General features: G+C 44.4%; 1 protein-coding gene across 5 annotated transcripts in view; it reads right to left on the reverse strand.

Annotated features, from left to right (window-relative positions):
* The window catches only part of C7H8orf34 (chromosome 7 C8orf34 homolog), a 217,370-nt gene that overhangs the window by 35,990 nt on the left and 162,533 nt on the right, over positions 1-18,847 (reverse strand). For all 5 annotated transcript variants that reach the window (XR_005660181.1, XR_005660180.1, XR_005660179.1 and 2 more), the window contains exons 11-12: positions 12,400-12,520; positions 1,382-1,881 (exon numbers count right to left, since the gene is read on the reverse strand). Coding sequence is in view for 1 of the 5 variants with exons in the window: in XM_039912501.1 (XP_039768435.1) it covers positions 1,382-1,881; positions 12,400-12,520 (621 nt within the window). In the remaining 4 variants the exon portion in view is untranslated. The remainder of the gene's footprint in view (positions 1-1,381; positions 1,882-12,399; positions 12,521-18,847) is intronic.

Consider the following 18,847-nt stretch of genomic DNA (forward strand, 5'->3'; position numbering starts at 1 on the left):
CAAGTGGCAGAGCCGGGAGTCGAACCCATGACCTCTGACTCCGAAGCCCAGGCTCTTTCCACTGAGCCATGATGAGAACTACAATAATAATAATGATAATGGTATTTGTTAAGCACTTACTACGTGTCATGCACTGTTCTAAGCGCTGGGGTAGACGCAAGGTAATGAGGTTGTCCCACATGGGGCTCACCGCCTTAATCCCCATTTTACAGATAAGGTAACTGAGGCACAGAGAAGTTAAGCGGCTCGCCCAAGGTCACACAGCAGGTCAGTGGCAGAGCTGGGATTAGAACCCACATCCTCTGACTCCACTAAGCCACGCTGCTCCTCCATATTTTGCAATGTCCACTGAGGGAGTTGAGTATATTCCGAATGGGTGTGCTCACAATGGTTTGTGTCCAAAGGCTGTTGGCCTGGAGTAAGGAGAAGCTGGAAGACTTCCCCTTCCTCCTAGTCTTTTTTTTAACTTATACACATTTACATGTTGATATTTTTATCGGTGAGCTTTAACTTATCGTGGTGCCTGTGTGAGATTCTTCTGGTTAATGTGTGTGTTCTCCCCTTACCTAGTATATGAGTTTTCTGAGGAGCAAGGACTGCATTTTAATTAATTTCCTTGTATTTCTCTTCAGTGCCCAGTACTGTGCCCTGCACGTAATTCGCCCTTCATCAGTGTTGGTAATAATAGTGGCCAAAGTTAGAGCTGGGAATTGGAAATTTTGAGATTATATACATGAATGTAATGTCAACAGTCCCATGAAAAGAAATTATTATAAGGAGTTAATCCCTGGCCTTAAACTATTTGGAGGGAAAGAAAATAGTTTCCAAGTTTATGATGTAACCTGTTTTTCTTTAAAGGTTTTAAGTCCAGGTAATAAAGGTGCCTTGATAATAAACTTTTAGGAGTCACCATAGTTTGCAAAATAGCATTTTATAGATTCGTCATGAATCCGTTACATGAGGCTTTCTTTCCACCCTGCAAAGCCCGGTTGTGTTATTTCAGTAAAATCCACAGATTCAAAACTCATCCTCCTCATGACTGGATAAATGTTTAAGGGGCTTTTGGGCAGAAGAAAAGAAAATTAGCAGAAAACTGTCAGATTCGGTCAGGAACGTCTGCTAACGCAAGATGTGATTCCTGTTTTGTGGGCTAAACACTGAGCGGGAGCTCACTGCTTCTACTCTCTGAAAAAGGAACCGGGTTTGAATGATCGAGTGCTTCCAGCAAGCATCACCTCCCACGAATCAGACGTCGAAGGGACTAATTAAAAGTCCCGTCTTCACAGTAGAACGCAAGCAGCATGGAACAATCAAACCTATCCAGGTCCTCAGGGTGGAGAGGATCGTGCCCCAGAGTAAAGGGGAAAGAAGAGAAACTTACTTCAGGGAGACTGCCTCTGGCCGTCACGTTTCCTCCCTGTCCTCCACTTATTTGAACAACCGGAGCGGACGGGGAGCCGAGGGTCTTCACCGCTTGGCTTTTCGACGTCGGGGATCTGCTCCTCTGAATATTAACGACGACTTCCTTTTTCCCCTGGTTGCTAGGGGTAAGCGAACGCGAAGCCAAGCTGCCGGGAGTCGAAGGTCTGCTTCCCGCTGCTGGAGACGTCTGTGTCCTGTCGGTCTGGGCCGGGGGCGCCTGGGCCCTGTTCTTGGAGCTCCCAGAGGCCTGGCCCCTCCTCACCGATGGCGGCGACTTGGCCCCGCGTGGCTGAGCCGGGACGGCCCTCCCGGAGCGGCCGGCCTCTCGGGCTCTCGGGCCGAGGCCCACCGGGGAGTGCGGATTTCCGTGGCCGTCGGGTGGAGCCACGGTTCCCTGCTGGCTGTTCGGGCTTCTTGACAATCTCGCTTCTTCCCACAGGGCCAGGTCCTTTTCAATATCTAATAGAAACACACACACACACACACACACATACACACACACACACACACATATATACCCATGCCAACAGCGGGCATGGGCGCCTGAAACCAGGGCTGAGAATTATGGTGGAGACATCTGGACAAATGAATGCTCTGCAGGGGAAATCGAGAGTTCGGCGGGAGGGAGGTGGTTGAGTTGGCATGGACGGCGGGAGCGTGTGCCCAGAACCAGGAGGCAGCCCTAAGCGGCTTAGACTGGGCAGGAGGAAAGCCATTGAGTTCTCTGGTAGTTCTGGGCAACCGTGGGTAAGGCTGAGGGTAACAAATGTGGGCAGCTGAGGGTAAGCCTGTGGTCCTCAGGCCCTGGGGCTGGAGGGTGTGCTTGAAGAGCAGAACTCCTAGGTTTCAGGACTTCCTGGATTGATCTGATTCCAGTTTGGGGGACACTGGTCCCCACCACCCTGGGCTGGATCTCCAGAGAAGGGCGCCCTTTAAGGAGCAGAAGTTCTCAAGTAGCAGGCGGGGTTACCATTCAAACCTTTTGCCACTGCCTTTCCCAAGCCTGGAGTCATGAAAGCAGCTTTGTTCTGGATCCATCGCTCAATCAATGGTATTTTTTGAGCTCTTACTGTGTGCAGAGCTCCGTACTAAGCGCTCCGCTCTCCCGTTTATAAACAGGGAAAATACAGAGCGAGCTAAATCTTCCTCGCATTGTGAAGAAAGGCAATGCAACAGAGTTGGCAGACACACTCCCTGCTCATAAGGGGCTTACAGTCTGGGGGGAGACAGACATTAATACAAATAAATCACAGATATGCACGTCAGTTCTGTGGGGCTGAGGGTGGGGTGGATATCAAGTGATTAAGGGGACAGATCTAAGGACATCGAATCACCACACACCTGGACTGAGGGGTCCAGGAAGACAGAGAGCAAAGCCTCAGGGTCTCTGGCCCCTTGGCTCTGCCGCTGTCACGGAGGTCCAGTGTGACCACCCTCTTAACCTGCCCCGAAAATCGGCTCTGCTCTCCCGTTTATAAACAAAGAAAATACGGAGACAGCTAGATTTCCTCACATTGTGAAGAAACAAATTCCGGGACCCAGAAATGTAGCAAAGAAAAACACAGAGGGTAAATTTACAAGTCCCCCCTGGCGGAGATTAGTTTTCAATTCTGCACAATTGGGGAAAATCCAATAGCAATGTTAATGATGGAAAAGAAATCATGCTCAAACTACAGAATGCTAGCTCTGTTCGGTGATAACGAAAATACATTTTGATGATCACATGTAGATGAATCCAAAACACGAAAAACAAAATTCCCTTTAAAAATCAGAGCTCTGAAAAGGGAAATGTGTCTGGGAAAAAAAAAAAAACACTTGCGTTTTGATAAATATAAAACATTTTCAATGCATCTTAAAACATATGGTTCTGCTCATCCCTAATTACTGAAATAGCTTCAGTTAAGATAAAGATGATTTAAAACTTGAAACTATAAACAATCGAGAAAGGGGGAAAAGTGAACACCGAAATGTGAAAAACTTTCCCAGGCCCATATTTACCTGTAAAGAATGTTGGCTTCTGTTAACCTAACAAAAATGTTATCCAGTTTTCCATAAGCTTGTTTCACTGTATTTAGAAAAACAATCCATCAGTGGAATTTATTAAGCTCTTACTGTGTGCAGAGCACAGTACTAAGCACTTGGGAAAATCCAACAGAGTTGGTAGCCACAATCCCTGCCCACAAGGAGCTTCCAGTCTAGAGGGGCAGACAGACGTTAAAATAAACCAGGGGAAACTGCAGAATGCACATAAGTGCTGCGGGGCTGAAGATGGATTGAATATCAACTGCTTAAGGCATACAGACCTGAGTGCATGGGTGATGTGGAGAAGAGACCGAGTAGGGGAAATGAAAGTTTAGTCGGGGAAAGGCCTCTTGGTTGAGAGGGAGCATCAGTCAATGGTGTTTACTGAGTGCTTACTACTTACAGAGCACTGTACTAAGCTCTCGTATGAGCACAGTATAACAGAGCTGGTAGACACATTCCCTGCCCTAGATGAGCTTACAGTCTAGAGGGGCATGTGGGAGTTCTGTAGAAACTCTTAGCCCCCAGGCCGCTACTATTTTAAGAGAAAATGGGCACAATTCACTATTAATGGAAGAACAGCTTGCTTTAACACCCATGCCGATTCAGAACCGATCCTAACTTATATTTCTTCCTTTCCATATTGTACTTTCCTGAACTATCCCAGGCAATATACAGTGGGTATAAAAATTATCTTCTGGGTTTTACTAGGACAGTTGTAGAGTGCTAGTCATAATAATGGTGGTATTTGTTAAGCGCTCACTATGTGCAAAGCACCGTTCTAAGCTCTGGGGGGATACAAGGTGAACAGGTTGTCCCATGTGGGGCTCACAGTTTTTAATCCCCATTTTACAGATGAGGTAACTGAGGCACAGAGAAGTTAAGTGACTTGCCCAAAGTCACACGGCTGGCAAGCGGCGGAGCCGCTTCATGAGCTTACAAGGTGGGCCTGGATTTAATAACAGTGGTATGTGTTAAGTGCTATGAACCAAGCATTGTACTAAGCTCTGGGGTAGATACAAGATAGATCCTGAATGGGGCTCACAATATAAAAAGGGGGATTATGACTGTGAGCCCCACATGGGACAACCTGATGACCTTGTATCTACCCCAGCGTTTAGAACAGTGCTTACCACATAGTAAGCACTTAACAAATACCCTTATTATTATTATTATTGAGTCCCCATTTTTGCTGAGGGAACTGAGGTACAGAGAAGTGACGTGACTTGCTCAAGGTCACACAGCAGACATGAGGTGAAGTTGGGATTAGAACTCAGGTCCAGTGATTCTCCAGCCTGTGCTCTTTCATTAAGCCACGCTGCTAGATTTAGTGACCAGCTGGGAAGCTGCAGAAACCAGTTAATATTAATTATCAAAAGTAGCCTGGGATCACGTGCCCATTTACCTGGAAGGTCAAATTTGAAAGTAAAATCCCCAGCTAATAGGGCACTGGCCACAAAACTCAGAGGTCTTTCACAATCTTGAAAGGACCACTGGGTTAACCACCCAGTTGTCACTTCATCAACATGTAAACTTATTTTCAAGCAAATACTGGGTGAAAAGGAAAAATATGCCCCAGATGGATGATTTTCAGAAGCGAAAAACTCTAACTCGATGACTTTGAGTTGCAAATTCTCCAACTTATTAGTTACACAAGTAGGGCAGATATGGCAGTGACATTCAGTTTACAAGACATCCTGCTAAGCAGAATAGACATATATTTCGAGCTCTAGCTTTGAGGACATGAGCCCTAACCCTTTATTGATCTAGATGTCATCATACTAGCAAAAGGGTAATTACTAGTCATCTAGCCAAAAAGGGTAGTTAAAGGTATTCCCTATTGTTGATTTAATCTTCAACTAATTTAATTGAAACACTGACCTCATAAAATCATTTGGCTATTTTGATTTTACCTTTAGAAATAATTGGGCTTTCAAACTCATTTCCATTAAGCTTTTAAAAAAATCGATACTTGCCACTTTGGAATTTGTGAAATATCTGCATAAAATCCCCAAGGTCAGTGAGTCTGTGAGTTTTGTCATTTAAGCCAAACATAGGATGTATTATTTTAAAATTAAATTAACCCGAGTCTCAGCGAACTTACCAAATGACTAAAGTCATCAACTTCCTGAACTGTGACTCAAAAAAGAGCAGACGGGAAAACTGATATACAATATTCAAGCTGTTACAGAGTTTTATGTAGATCACATTCTTAAGAGCCATGTTTCCTCAATTTTGAATAGTGATTGATTTTCAGATAAGTAACATTTCTAGTCCATTTTCTTCATGTAATGACAAATATTTCCCCGGCATTAACCGAGACACCAATAGAATTTTGTCTCCTTTTTTTTTTTTTTAAACATATGTCTCTGATTTGGGCTCACCATCACTTCTCCCTGGTGAAAGAATCACGTTAATTTCACATTTCAAGACTTTTAAAACCACTTTTTATATGCCAAAGCACTGCATCATAATGTAATCTTTTTCAGAGGCTATTTTGTCAGTTCTCTCGGGAAAAAGAAAACTTGGGGAACAAAGGGCTACCATGGCAGAGAACAAACCTTTTGGATTCAAAAGGAATTTATGTTTTATTTTTGCAGGAGAAATGCCTGCCATTGACTTTAAGGCGCTCAAGGAGCTCTCTCCCTCCTACTTTATCTCACCGATCTCCTTCTACAACCCCATCCACATACTCTGCTCCTCTGATGCCAACCTACTCTCTGTACCTCAGTCTCATCTATTCTGCTGCCAACACCTTGCCAGTGTTCTCCCTCAGGCCTGGAACTCTCTCCTTCTTCATATCCCACTGTCCACCACTCTCTCCACCTTCAAAACCCTCCTAAAAATCACATTTCCTGATTAAGCCCTCATTTCTCCAGCTTCCCTCCCCTCCACATCAATTATGCACCTGGTTTTAAACCCCTTTAAGCACTGATACCCACCCCAGCCCCAAAGCCGCTATGTACTTAGAATCTACTATTTCCCATCTTTTTAATTTATTTTAATGTCTGTCTCCCTCTACGGACCATAAACTCCTTGAAGGCAAGAAGCAGTGTGATGTAGTGGGTAGAGCACAGGCCTGGGAGTCAGAAGGTCATGGGTTCTAATCCCAGCTCTGCCATCTGTTTGCTGTGTGGCCTTGGGTAAGTCGCTTCACGTCTCTGTGCCTGTTACCTCATCTGTAAAATGGGGATGGAGACTGTGAGCCCCATGTGGGACAGGGACAGTGTGCAGCCTGATTTTCTTTTATCTATCCCAACGCTTAGCACAGTGCCTGGCACAAAGTATGTGTTTAAAAAATACCATTATTATTATCCGTTCTATTGTATTGTATTCTCCCAAGTGCTTAGTGCAATGCTCTGCACACAGTAAGCGCTCAACAAATACCACGGATTGACTGACAGAGCAAGTTCAGAGAAACAGCACAACCTAGTTGATAGAGCATAGGCTGGGAGTCGGAAGGTCATGGGTTCTAATCCCAGCTCTGCCATTTGTCTTCTGTGTGGCCTGGGACAAGTCACTTCACTTTTCTGGGCTTCAGTTCCCTCATCTGTAAAATGGGGATTAAGACTGTGACCCCCATGTAGGACAGGGACTGTGTCCAACCCGATTACCTTGTATCTACCCAGCGCCTTGCACATAGTAACTGCTTAACAAATACCACAATTCTTATTCTTCATTCTGAATGTGGTTGCACAAACCGGACTTTCTCACCACGGATGCTGCGACTTGCACGAGAAACAAATCCTTTGGGAGACAATCTGAAAGCTCGTTGTTGGGTAGGGATTGTCTCTATTTCTTGCTGGCTTGTACTTTCCAAGCGCTCAATATAGCGCTCCGCACCCAATAAGTACTCAATAAATACGACTGAATGAATGAACTCATTGTCAGGATGCAGTCTTTCCTACTTTTAATCCTAATGCAAGCATTGGTGGACGTACTGGGCAGGGAGCAAGCCTTTCCACTTAAGCAAATCTGCCCACGTGAATGGTTTCCCGTCCCCTATGGTTCTTTACTCTTTCTATGCTCCTGTGACTGCCTTTCACGTGCTGGGCTTAACTTCAAAGACCACTGGGGCACAGACCGGATTTGGGTGGTTGAGGAAGACAGATGCCTTATCGGCTAGGCTGACAGACAAATCATCAAACCAGCAGACAAATATAATCTGTTACGAATGAATCTATCTTAGGCTGCATCTTGATTTATCCATCCATTGACTCCTTCTGATTCTCCCCCTCCCCGTTGAGGAGTGGGACAGCCCGGGGGTTCAGTGATTTCCAATGCCGCAGGAGACACCTAACACACATCGACACGCTTATTATGCAGTGGCCAGAGGGAAAACCACCTTATCAAGTGGCTGGCTCCAAGACAAGACAAGGAACCCTCTAGACCGTAAGCTCGTTTTGGGCAGCGAATATATCTGTTTAGTGCTTAGTACAGTCCTCTGTACACAGTAAGTGCTCAATAAATGTTTGAATGAATGAACCCCCAGGGTGATGAATCTTTGAATATTCCCACCACTCCGCAGGCAGAAGGCTACCCTCTATAGGTTGATGTTACTCAGTTTTCCTTTACCACACGGAATATGTCCTCGATGAAGTCTGTATTATGGAAAACATGTGTTATCACAGCCTGATGCCAATACTAAAAGTTTTTTTAAAAATAACTGGAATCGCGTCTACCGTCTGCCCCCTCTCCTCCCCACTGCCCAAGAACACCCTCTGAAGGACTTTTTCTTATAATAATGTTAATGGGAGTATTTGTTAAGCATTAAGCATTTACTCTTGCCAAGTAACGTACTAAGCACAAGATAATCAGGTTGGACACAGTCTCGGTCTACATGGGGCTCATAGACTAAGTAGGGTCTTTTTTTATGGCTTTTAAGTGCTTGCTATGTGCCAGGCACTGTACTAAGCACTGGAATAGATCCAAGTTAATCAGGTTGGACACAGTCCCTGTCCCACATAAGGCTCGCAGCCTGTAAATCCCATTTTACAGCTGAGGTAACTGAGGCACAGAGAAGTGAAGTGATTTGCCCAAAGTCATGCAGCAGACAAGTGCGGAGCCAGGATTAAACCCAGGTCCTTCCAACTCCCAGGCCTGTGCTCTATCCACTAGGCCATGCTGCTCCTCTGGTTCTTAGACTGAAGCTGAGTTCAGGCAAGTGGCGGCTTACTTATAGCACTGGCCACGAGCTTGGGTATATCACTTTTTCTTTCCTCTAAAACGGTATTGGTTAAGCACTTACTATGTGTCAAGCACTGTTCTAAGCACTGAGGTAGATACAAGTTAATCAGGTTAGGTAAAGTCCTCTTCCACATGGGGCTCATGGTCTAAGTAGGAGGGAGAACAGGTCCTGAATCCTCATTTTGCAGGTGAGAAAACTGAGGCATAGACAAATTCGGGGACTTACTCAAAGTCACACAGCAGGCAAATGATGGAGCCAGGATTAGAACCCAGGTCCTTTGGCTCCCAGGCCTGTGCTTTATCCACTAGGCCATTTAAGCAACTCTGCATATCAGTTTCCTCATCTGTAAAACAGGGACTCGATACCTGTTCTCCTTCCTACTTAGCCTGTGAGCTCCACGTGGGACGGTGACTGTTTCTGACCTGATTAACTTGTATCCAACCCAGCGCTCAATTCAGTGCTTGGCACATAACAAGAGTTTAACAAATACCATGTTTATTATTATTACCGGTGTCGGCTCGTAATTGTTTTTCCCAACAGCATGTCACGTTCTAGCCTAAGTGGCTCATATTGTCAGAAGATGTTTCCTAACTCTTCAACATTCCAAAACCGACACTAAAAACACACTCTATGACGGAACTGAGTGTAATGGATCACTTCTTGAAGCTGAATACTTTCAAATGCCACCTGAGATTTTGTAAAATTTGTAAAAACAACGTAGGTGAACCTTTTAATGGTGAAGTTAGGAACTGTACCTGAAAAACTGGTACAGTACGGCAAAGCTGTCACATTTTCTATGAGGCAAAAAACATCTTCAGAAAACACATTCACCACGTTACAGCAAGCTACAGTCACCCTGAAAACCTATATTTTCCCCAATTCAGCTGGTGGTTAATTTGAGGAGCTAATAAAGGAAACCTAGAATGTTTTCCTCTTTTAACTACTGCTTCCAGCTTTAATCAAAGGGAGGCTCTGCAAATGGTCCAATTAGATGGGGCAAAAGATGAAGACAATGAAATCTGGAGGGATAAAAATAGGTGATGGAAAACAATCTATGTTTTGGAAAAACCAGGAAAGTCAGCAAGCAGTGTGAATGCTAGTACTGTACTCTCCATGGTATTGGGTGAGGCCAAGTGACAGATTCATCTGGAAGTGAAGAATTTGCCCATAGCCCTGCTTGCAGATTTGTAAAATGGGGAATAAGACTTTGAGTCCCACGTTGGACGGGGACTGTGTCCGACCTGGTTATCTTGTATCTTACCTGTACTAAGTGCTTGGTACATAGTAAGTGCTTAAAAACCATTTTTAAAAATCCTGTCTGCTGCATTATCCTTCCTTTTCTATCTGCTGAAGAGGCACCCCTCAGGGCCTACTGGGAAGATTCCATCTGTGGCCGATTGGCAGTCGAGAAAGAAAGTTAAAACTTTCCTGGAAGATATCCTGAAAAAGGGCAATCCGCATCACCCTCGGTAAGAAGACGGCTCCTATTCCTAAATGGCATGGTCATTTTTAGATGCAAACTCAAAGCAAACATCTTTTGAGGTCCTGACACAAGGGGAATGGGTGTGTGGGTGTGGGTGTGGGTGTGGGTGTTCATTGTTTGTGCATGTGTTTGCGTTTTGAGAAGCCAGCCAGGAGCCGAACAGGGAAGAGCCAAAATACCAAGAGAAAAGCAGCTTTTGCAGTATTCCCAGCCAGCCCAAGCCGATGACTCGCCAGAACTCTCCGCAGAAAACCGTTTCTTTGGAGATTTCCAGTCCCATTTTGCACTCTCGAGATTCCGAGAACTGAGATAAGCGTTTGGAATCCAGGACGTTTTTCCACAGCGAATTCAAATGCTAAGCCTCCTGGCACCACCTCACGGCTGAAATCTAAATAAATTCCAGAACCACAAGAGCACTCCGGGTTAGGAGGTAAATTGGACTCATCTTGAGCTTGTCGTCGTCACTTAGCTATCTTCATCAATTTGGGGCCCCACTCTGCTGCTTTCCATATTACGATTCGGGCAGCCTGATTATTTTCAAAGGGTCCACGTCTTGTGGGGGTGCCCTGTTCTCCCCAAATACAGGATGCCCTTTGAAGTCAATGGAACACACATGCCAGGTTAACTGAGACATCTGCCACTCACAGCTTTGCTCAAGGCTGGCAGGAAACTCTATCCCCTCTCCCCCTGGCAGAATCGTAAACCAGTTCCCACTCCGATTTCCCCCCGCCTCCCCGGGGTAAAAGGGAGCTACGATATTAGAGCGGGAGCCAAAGAGTTCAGCCTCTATTTCCCCAGTGCTTTCCTGCCATGTGTGTCCCCTTTTGAGGCTAGTAAGAGCTGAACAGACTAAAGGGAAAAACGCTTCAGCCTGCTGACATTTCACTGCGTGGCCAGTACAGGGCAGGAGGGACAATCTGGGCAATATGCCTGCCATATCCCTTCTGTCATATCCATCTCACCCTGGCCAACAAGGACCTATATCCATCTTCTTTCGCTCTGCCGTTTCTCCTATCAGTAATTTATTTCAATATCTGCCTCCCCCTCTAGTCTGAAAGCTCTTGGAGGGCAGGGATTGTATGTACCAACTCTATTGTACTGTATTCTCCCTAGCACTAATGGACAGAGCCCGGGGATGGGAGTCAGAAGGTTGTGGGTTCTAATCCCAGCTCGGCCACTTATCTGCTATGTGACCTAAGGCAAGTCACTTCACTTCTCTGGGCCTCAGTTACCTCATCTTTAATATGAGGATTGTAAGCCCCATGTGGGATACGGACTGTGTCCAACCTGATTAATTTGTATCTACCCCAGTACTTAGAACAGTGCTTGGCACATAGTAAGTGCTTAACAAGTACCAGAATTATTATTATTACCGTGCTCTGCAGACAGTAAGCGTTCAATAGATACCATTGATTGATTGCTTTATCGAAACATTGCAACACTAAAGATAGGGGGACGCCTGGAGGCTCACAAAGGCTGGGAAATTTATGGGAATTTCTCTTTTCTTTTTTTGACCTAAATGTTGTCCAGGCCACTGATGGCAATTCTGTTTTGAATAGATTGCAACCCCTAATAGATTTGGCTATTTATTCACCAATGGCTCTGCAAAAAGAATAGGAACCTTAAGTCTCCGTATTTCTTGCTCCCTAATCCTAGACAATTATCCCATTGACTAACTGCCCGAACAGATGAGAGTGTATATGATTAGTGAATATAGTTTAGCAGTGGTAGAAACTTAGTATGGCTCGGTGAATAACCTGGGCGTGGGAGTCAGAGGGATATGGGCTCTAATCCCGGCTCTGCCACTTGTCTGTCGTGTGAACTTGGGCAAGTCACTTCATTTCTCTGTGCCTCAGTGTAAAATGGGAATTTAGACCCTAAGACCTATGTGGGATAGGGACTGTGTCCAAACCAATTATCTTGTACCTACCCCAGAGCTTAGTACAGTGCCCGGCACATAGTAAGTGTTTAACAGATACCAGAAATATTATTAATAATAGTAGAATGGCTTAGAGCAGAGCACGGTTTAGTAATTTCTTAGTGTCAAAATGAATTAACTGCTGTAAATCCACCGGAACTGCTGAGAAGCGCTTTCATTTTTGTGATGACCTCAGATTGTTTTTAATTAAACATCACATTCAAAGTGATTTAACCTTGTCACTCTAACTCAAATATATACTAACTCCGTATATATTTTCTGCTTCTCCATTAGAGAACACACTCCCTCTCCACTGCCCCATCTCACAGCTTTTTCCAAAGAAAAGAACACCAAACAAGTACACACCTGCAAGATGCTTCTCCATATTCTGTAGTTCTTTCACGGCTAAGGAATCTTTTAAGAGCTTCTGGCTTGGAGAGTTCGCACTTCTGGTAGATAAGTTATCCAGATCCCAGATTGGCTGGTGCTGGAGTAAAGGAAAGGAAAAAAAAAAGGATATGTGCAGGAGAACAACAGAATTTTTAAAAGTATTTTTTGTTTGTTTTTTTTAAACATTCTCATCTTAAATAGTTCACAAAGACCCGGATCTACGGGGTGATCATGTAAGAATAACCACTGATTCACTGGGAACTCATGGTTGGGAGAGAGATGCAAATTCCCATATTCTGACCAACATAATGAATTCCTTTCCTCCTGTGCCACTTATCAACAATAGTATTTATTAAGCACTTCCTAAGTGCAGAACATTATACTATGCACTTGGGAGAGTACAGTAGAACAGCCAGTCAGTCAGTTAATTGTATTTATTGAGTGCTTATTGTGTGCAGAGCACTGAATTAAAGGATAATATGATATAACGCTAAAACAGACACATTCCCTGCCCACAATGAGCTTACAGTCTAGAGAGGGAGACGGACATTAATATAAATATAAAGCATCTCGCCATGATGGACCACCACATGCCTGCTCACAATCATTTCTCCCTACACCAAATCTGTATGTACCAATTTGTGGATAGTGTTATGCTCAATTCAATCAATAGTATTTATTAATGATAATGTTGGTATTTGTTAAGCGCTTACTATGTGTAGAGCACTGTTCTAAGCATTGGGGTAGATACAGGGTAATCAGGTTGTCCCACGTGAGGCTCACCGTTAATCCCCAATTTACAGATGAGGTAACTGAGGCACAGAGAAGTTAAGTGACTTGCCCACAGTCACACAGTGACAAGTGGCGGAGTCGGGAATCGAACCCATTACCTCTGACTCCCAAGCCCGGGTTCTTTCCACTGAGTCACACTTATTGTGTGCAGAGCATTGTACTAAGCACTTGGGAGAGTACAATATAATAGAGTTGGTAGACACATTCCCTGCCCCCAGTGAGCTAACAGTCTCGAGGGGGAGGCATTGATATAAATGAATAAATGATGGATATGTGCTGAAGTGATTAGGGGCTGAGAGAGGGTTGAATAAGAGAGCAAACCTAAGTTCAAGGGGCACAAAGAAGGGAGTGGGAGAAGAGGGCTTAATCAGGGAAGGCTTCTTGGAGGAGATGAGCTTTCAGTAAGACTTTAGAGGTAGGGAGAGTGATGGTCTGTGAAAGGTAAGGGGTTCCAGGCCAGAGACAGGACATGGGTGAGAGGTAGGTAGCCAGACAGATGAAGTCGAGGTACAGGGAGTAGGTTGGCAATGGAGGAATGGATTGTGAGGGCTGAGTGTAAGTAGGAGAGTAGCGAGGTGACGTAGGAAGGGGCAAGGTGAATGTTATACCAGAAATAACTCCTGATGTGAGAAGAACGGTCCCAAATTGCTCATCGTGTCACATAGCTAAATTATGTAATGGAAGCACACGTTATGGAAGACCTGAATGTAGTCACATGATTGTCTTCACAATGTACCTGGACTTGACTCCATCATTTGGAATGAGTGTGGGCCATCCTGAGAGAGGACTGATGGGCTACAGAAGCTAATAAACTGAAGCTGGAGAAGCATAAAAGAATGCCAAAAAAAACTTTGAGGAGAGAGACTTTATATATGCTGTTCAGGATTTCGGAGTTTGGAGGCGGTGGGCAAGGTAAGTCTGGATACACGCCCAGGCCGTCATAAAGGCCGTATGCTACTAAAAGCAGAAATTGGAACTAGGCCTCTTGATTCCAATAAATCTCATTTAACTCAATTTATGATATAATCCTTCCAAACCAGGACATAGGCTGGGACTTTACATTAGAGTGAATGAAACCAGAAATTGGGAAGAGATCATCCACCACAACTTTTACTAGGCCTACCCGGATTAACTTCCTAGTGAAGTCTTGCTTCTCCTAGATATTGTTCCTTCCTGTCAGAACCCATGCTCTTCTCCCAGAGTCCTCCTTCTAATCCCCTTTAACTCCAGTGCCTCAGCTTTGGGGTGGTGTTGACAGGTACGAGCAGGATGGAAGCGAGGGGGGAAAAAAATCACAAGGACACGCATAACCCATATTTACATAAGCCCCCTATCTCCCCCTCTCCCCCCACAAACACACATTTTGCTAGTCTCTTTTCCTTCTCTCCTCATGGGAATTCCAACACCTAGGGTCACGTGACCCTACAACAGCTTGGAGCACTTAAGGTTCTCGACCCAGCAATGAAAGGAGGGGGATGCCGGCTTGCTGTGGCAGAGGTGAAGGGTCTTTTTCGTTTCTTTGTTTTTATGGCATCTGTTAAGCGCTTACTGTGTGCCGGGCACTGTACTAAGCGCTGAGGTAGATACAAGCTAATCAGGTTGGATACAGTCCCTGTCCCACATGGGACTCACAGTCTGACTCCCCATTTAACAGATGAGGGAACTGAGGGACAGAGAAGTGACTTGCCAAGGCCACCCAGCCGACAAGTGGCAGATCCAGGATTAGAACCCAGGTCCTTCTGACTCCCAAGTCTGGGCTCTATCCACTAGACCACACTGCTTTTCTGAAGAATCAACTGAAGCATCCCCAAGGAGGTGAGCCCAGCAAGAATCCTGAAAAATGGCCAGCTAATATGGGCAGAGAAGCGGCAATTAGTGCCAGGCTAGGGGGCTACCAATCAGCATCAGCGATAAATCCATCAGTATTTGCTGAGTGCTCACTGGGCGCAGAGCACTGTACTATGCGCCTGGGAGAGTCCAATACAACAGAGTTTGTAGATACATTTCCTGCCCACAAGGAATCTACTGTCTAGAGTGTTGTGCTGGGCTCACTTTGACTGTAAATATTTCTTGCACACAGGAATCTTTTGCTTGCATTTAGTAATATACTAGACACATACCCATCTACTTGGAGGCTGTAACTAGCAAGAATGAGAGAATGGGACTGTGAAAACTTTGAAGGTAGCCGTGAAAGTGTTCCGAAAAGCGCTAAAGTAATGCCATCGGCATGTCTCTGCCAGTTTCCAGGTTCAGCCATGTGTCAAGTGCCTTAATGATTTTTTCCCCCCACATCTTAATTATTTTTTCTCATATGATCCATATTGTTTTGCATTCTCTACTCTGGGTGCTTGACCAAATGACCCCTGGCCTGAAAAATCACCAACCAAAAAGACCAATTTTAGTCGGTGTTTGACCTGCTTGCATAAAGCTTTTGGAGAATTCAGAAACCTAACACATGATATCAGCCTAGAAGAGAAACTGCAATGTGCAGGGGGCATTAAAAAAGGGAGAATCCCCAAATTCTATGCTCCATAAAAGCACCACTTTTCTCTCCAATAGCCAAACTGGTCCTTGGCCAAAATAGAGGGGCATCTTCTTCCTGCCAAGAACGGAATGCTTGCTGAAAGATCTTCACTCCACTCGCATATGGAAACTTTTGCCCCCCCACACTCCCATGTTCCTGAATTTTTAGATGCTTCACACTGAGTGGGAATCAAGCTCATGATTAAAACAAAGGAGTTAATTTCCTCCAAGTGTAACTCTACAAGGGAAGTGCAGTAAATTGTCAGAAATTTGTCTGTGATTCCCATTGTCTATTTTGCTGGCACACAGGCAGAAGGCCAACCGACAAAGGATGGGACGAGAGAAATGGCTGCTTAGAACTATAGAGTAGAATTCACACTGAAATTGGTAATTTCATTTCCTATTTAAGGCTCCCTGAAAAGTACATGATCTGTGTTACCTATGTATGTATAAATATTTACACACATATATATGTATATATATATGTATATATATATATACAAACTCACATGAGGAATAATAATCTACTTCATTTTAAGCACTGCTCTACTTTGAACATGGAAAAAACAATGACCTTTTCATTTATTACACCATTAACTTGATAGTCAACAAGCAGAGTAAATTGTAAGCTTGTTGTGGGCAAGGAACGTGTCTATTATATTGTTCTACTGAAGTCTCCCAAGTGCTTAGTACAGTGCTCCTCACACGGAAGGTGCTCAAGAAATAAGATTGACTAAGTCTCTTTAACATGGTGTCTCCAGGGCTGACTGTGAGCCCGTTGGGTAGTAATTGTCTCTGTTGCCGAATTACACTTTTCAAGCGCTTAATACAGTGCTCTGTACACGGTAAGCGCTCAATAAATACGACTAAATGAATGAATCAATGGCTTCAAACAGTAAGTAGGGGAGGCAACTTCCTCTAGGATGCAAAGGGCGGGGACAGATGGGGCGGAGAATACCAGAGCGAGCGCTCAGCCTCTCCGTGCCACAGTCGGAAGCAGCGCTGGTGTTCACGGGGACCGCTGTGTGAGGGGAAAGCTACTGCCTTGGAATTCATTCATCTGTTTGGCTGACGTGACAGACGTGAATACAAATGAATAAAATGGCAGATATGTACATAAGTGCTGTGGGGCTAGGATGGGGGAGGAGCAAAGGAAACAAGTCAGGGTGATGAGAAGGGAGTGGAAGATGAGGATTAATCAAAAAATAATACTCCCCTTCCATGCACTGTTATTGAATTAGCAGTCATCTCTGGTACCTGACTTCAATATTATCCATCAATTAATGATATTTATTAAGTACTTACTATGAGCAGGGCACTGTAATGCCCTAAGTACTAAGTACTTAGTACTTAGAAGTACTAAGCGCTTGGGAGAGTACAACAGAATTAGCAGACATCCCTGCCCAGTTCTTGAAATGCCATGAAACTGAGATTCCAAGCTTCGTGTTCTGCCTGGCAGTCAGCCAGTGCCCTCTGGGACGGCTTCAAGGAACATAAATTGAGCTAGTAACCTCTATGTTACATCCTATGCTGAATTCTTGGCTAATGCTCCGATTTAGAAGGGGAGGCCCTTATTGATGGCAACTGGATCCTCAAAAGTCTTGGGATCTCACTGTTAGATTCTTCCTCCAGAAAACTGAAGGAAAGGAAGTAATCATTGGCAATGGCAGGAGTTAATGAGTCAACAAGGAGATTTTGAGCATCCTCCAGTGCCCGGAGTGGACCTGGTGTTTGAAAGGAGACAAGTGACTAGAAACTAAGTGGAATTTAATTTCTTGTCAAAGAAATACTGTGCCCCCACTCCATGCCCTTTTATACTAGATCTTGAGCCTTCCTCCCTCGCCACACTCTATAGTTGGTGCCATAGTAACCCAAGGCCTTAGTACAGTACTCTGCAAGGGGTTCAATTAATACCTCCAACTGTTCAATTGACCCTTCAATCCCAGGGTCCCTTTGATAAGAGGAGTTCTGGATCAATGTGCTAATTTCTTACTCTTTTTATTCTTTCACATTATCCTAGTGGAATATTCTTTCTCTCCTTCAAAGACTTGACAGGCATAGTGTATATTTCTTTCAGGAGAACTATTAGCTGGTGCCTGACAGATTTACGGCTACTAATGCAGAATTTTCTTTTAAGATTCTTTAAAGAATCAAAGGACTGGAGAACTCTTCAATCTGGATAGATGAAGGCCAAGAGGGGAACACCTCGATAAAACCTGGACGAGCCCAGAATTGGTGTTCATTAAATCCCATAAAAGCAGGATGAAAAGGTGCCCGTTGAAATTCAAAGGTAATAAAACATACACTATTCACCAAGGAGATGATAAGCACATGGGATTCATTACTGTGGGATACTGTTCTAGCTGAAAACATTTACAAGTTCACAGAGTGGTTTTGGACAAATTCATAGACCTGTATTACATGATGGGTTATTAGAAGATTAGACATATACAGGGAAAGTCGGATGTTACATATAACATCCCTTAAACATTCAGATTAAGTTAATTCACCTGTGCTGTGCAGCAGCGGCATGGTAAAGAGTCAAAGGTGGATGATCAAATGATCACTCATTCATACAGTCATATTTATTGAATGCTTACTGTGTGCAGAGCACTGTAATAACCACTTAGGAGAGTAAAGACAATGGCAGAGACTCAAGTTTTTACAGCACGGAAGAAGGCAATAGCAAGCCAATTCTGTATCTTTACCAAGAAAACTCTAGGGATACACATTCGAGAAGGACTGTATGACAGAAGATGGGATGTTCTGAAGGGGGTGTGTTCATGGAGTCGCTACAGTTCGGAAATGACTCGATGGCATTTGACAAAGAAACATTTAGATGAGTGCCAAGTAAGGCAACCATCACAGAGTTCCTCCGAGATCCCGAGGTTGATGGAGATAGAATCCAGGGCAGGAGGCACAAGGGCTGACTAACAGCATCCCTTGTGTTCTTAATGTCATAAACTGTTATCTAACCAGAGGCTGCTTTATAAGGTAACTCGTGATCTGTTCAACACAGGCAGTTTTGGCAACTTGAGGGGAGAAATGAGTGCTGATCTGGTCTAAAAAGGGAGTATGTGTGTCAGAATGAACCTCTAGAAACCCAGTG

Source organism: Ornithorhynchus anatinus, chromosome 7, assembly GCF_004115215.2.
Source record: "Ornithorhynchus anatinus isolate Pmale09 chromosome 7, mOrnAna1.pri.v4, whole genome shotgun sequence".
NCBI classification, from domain to species: domain Eukaryota; kingdom Metazoa; phylum Chordata; class Mammalia; order Monotremata; family Ornithorhynchidae; genus Ornithorhynchus; species Ornithorhynchus anatinus.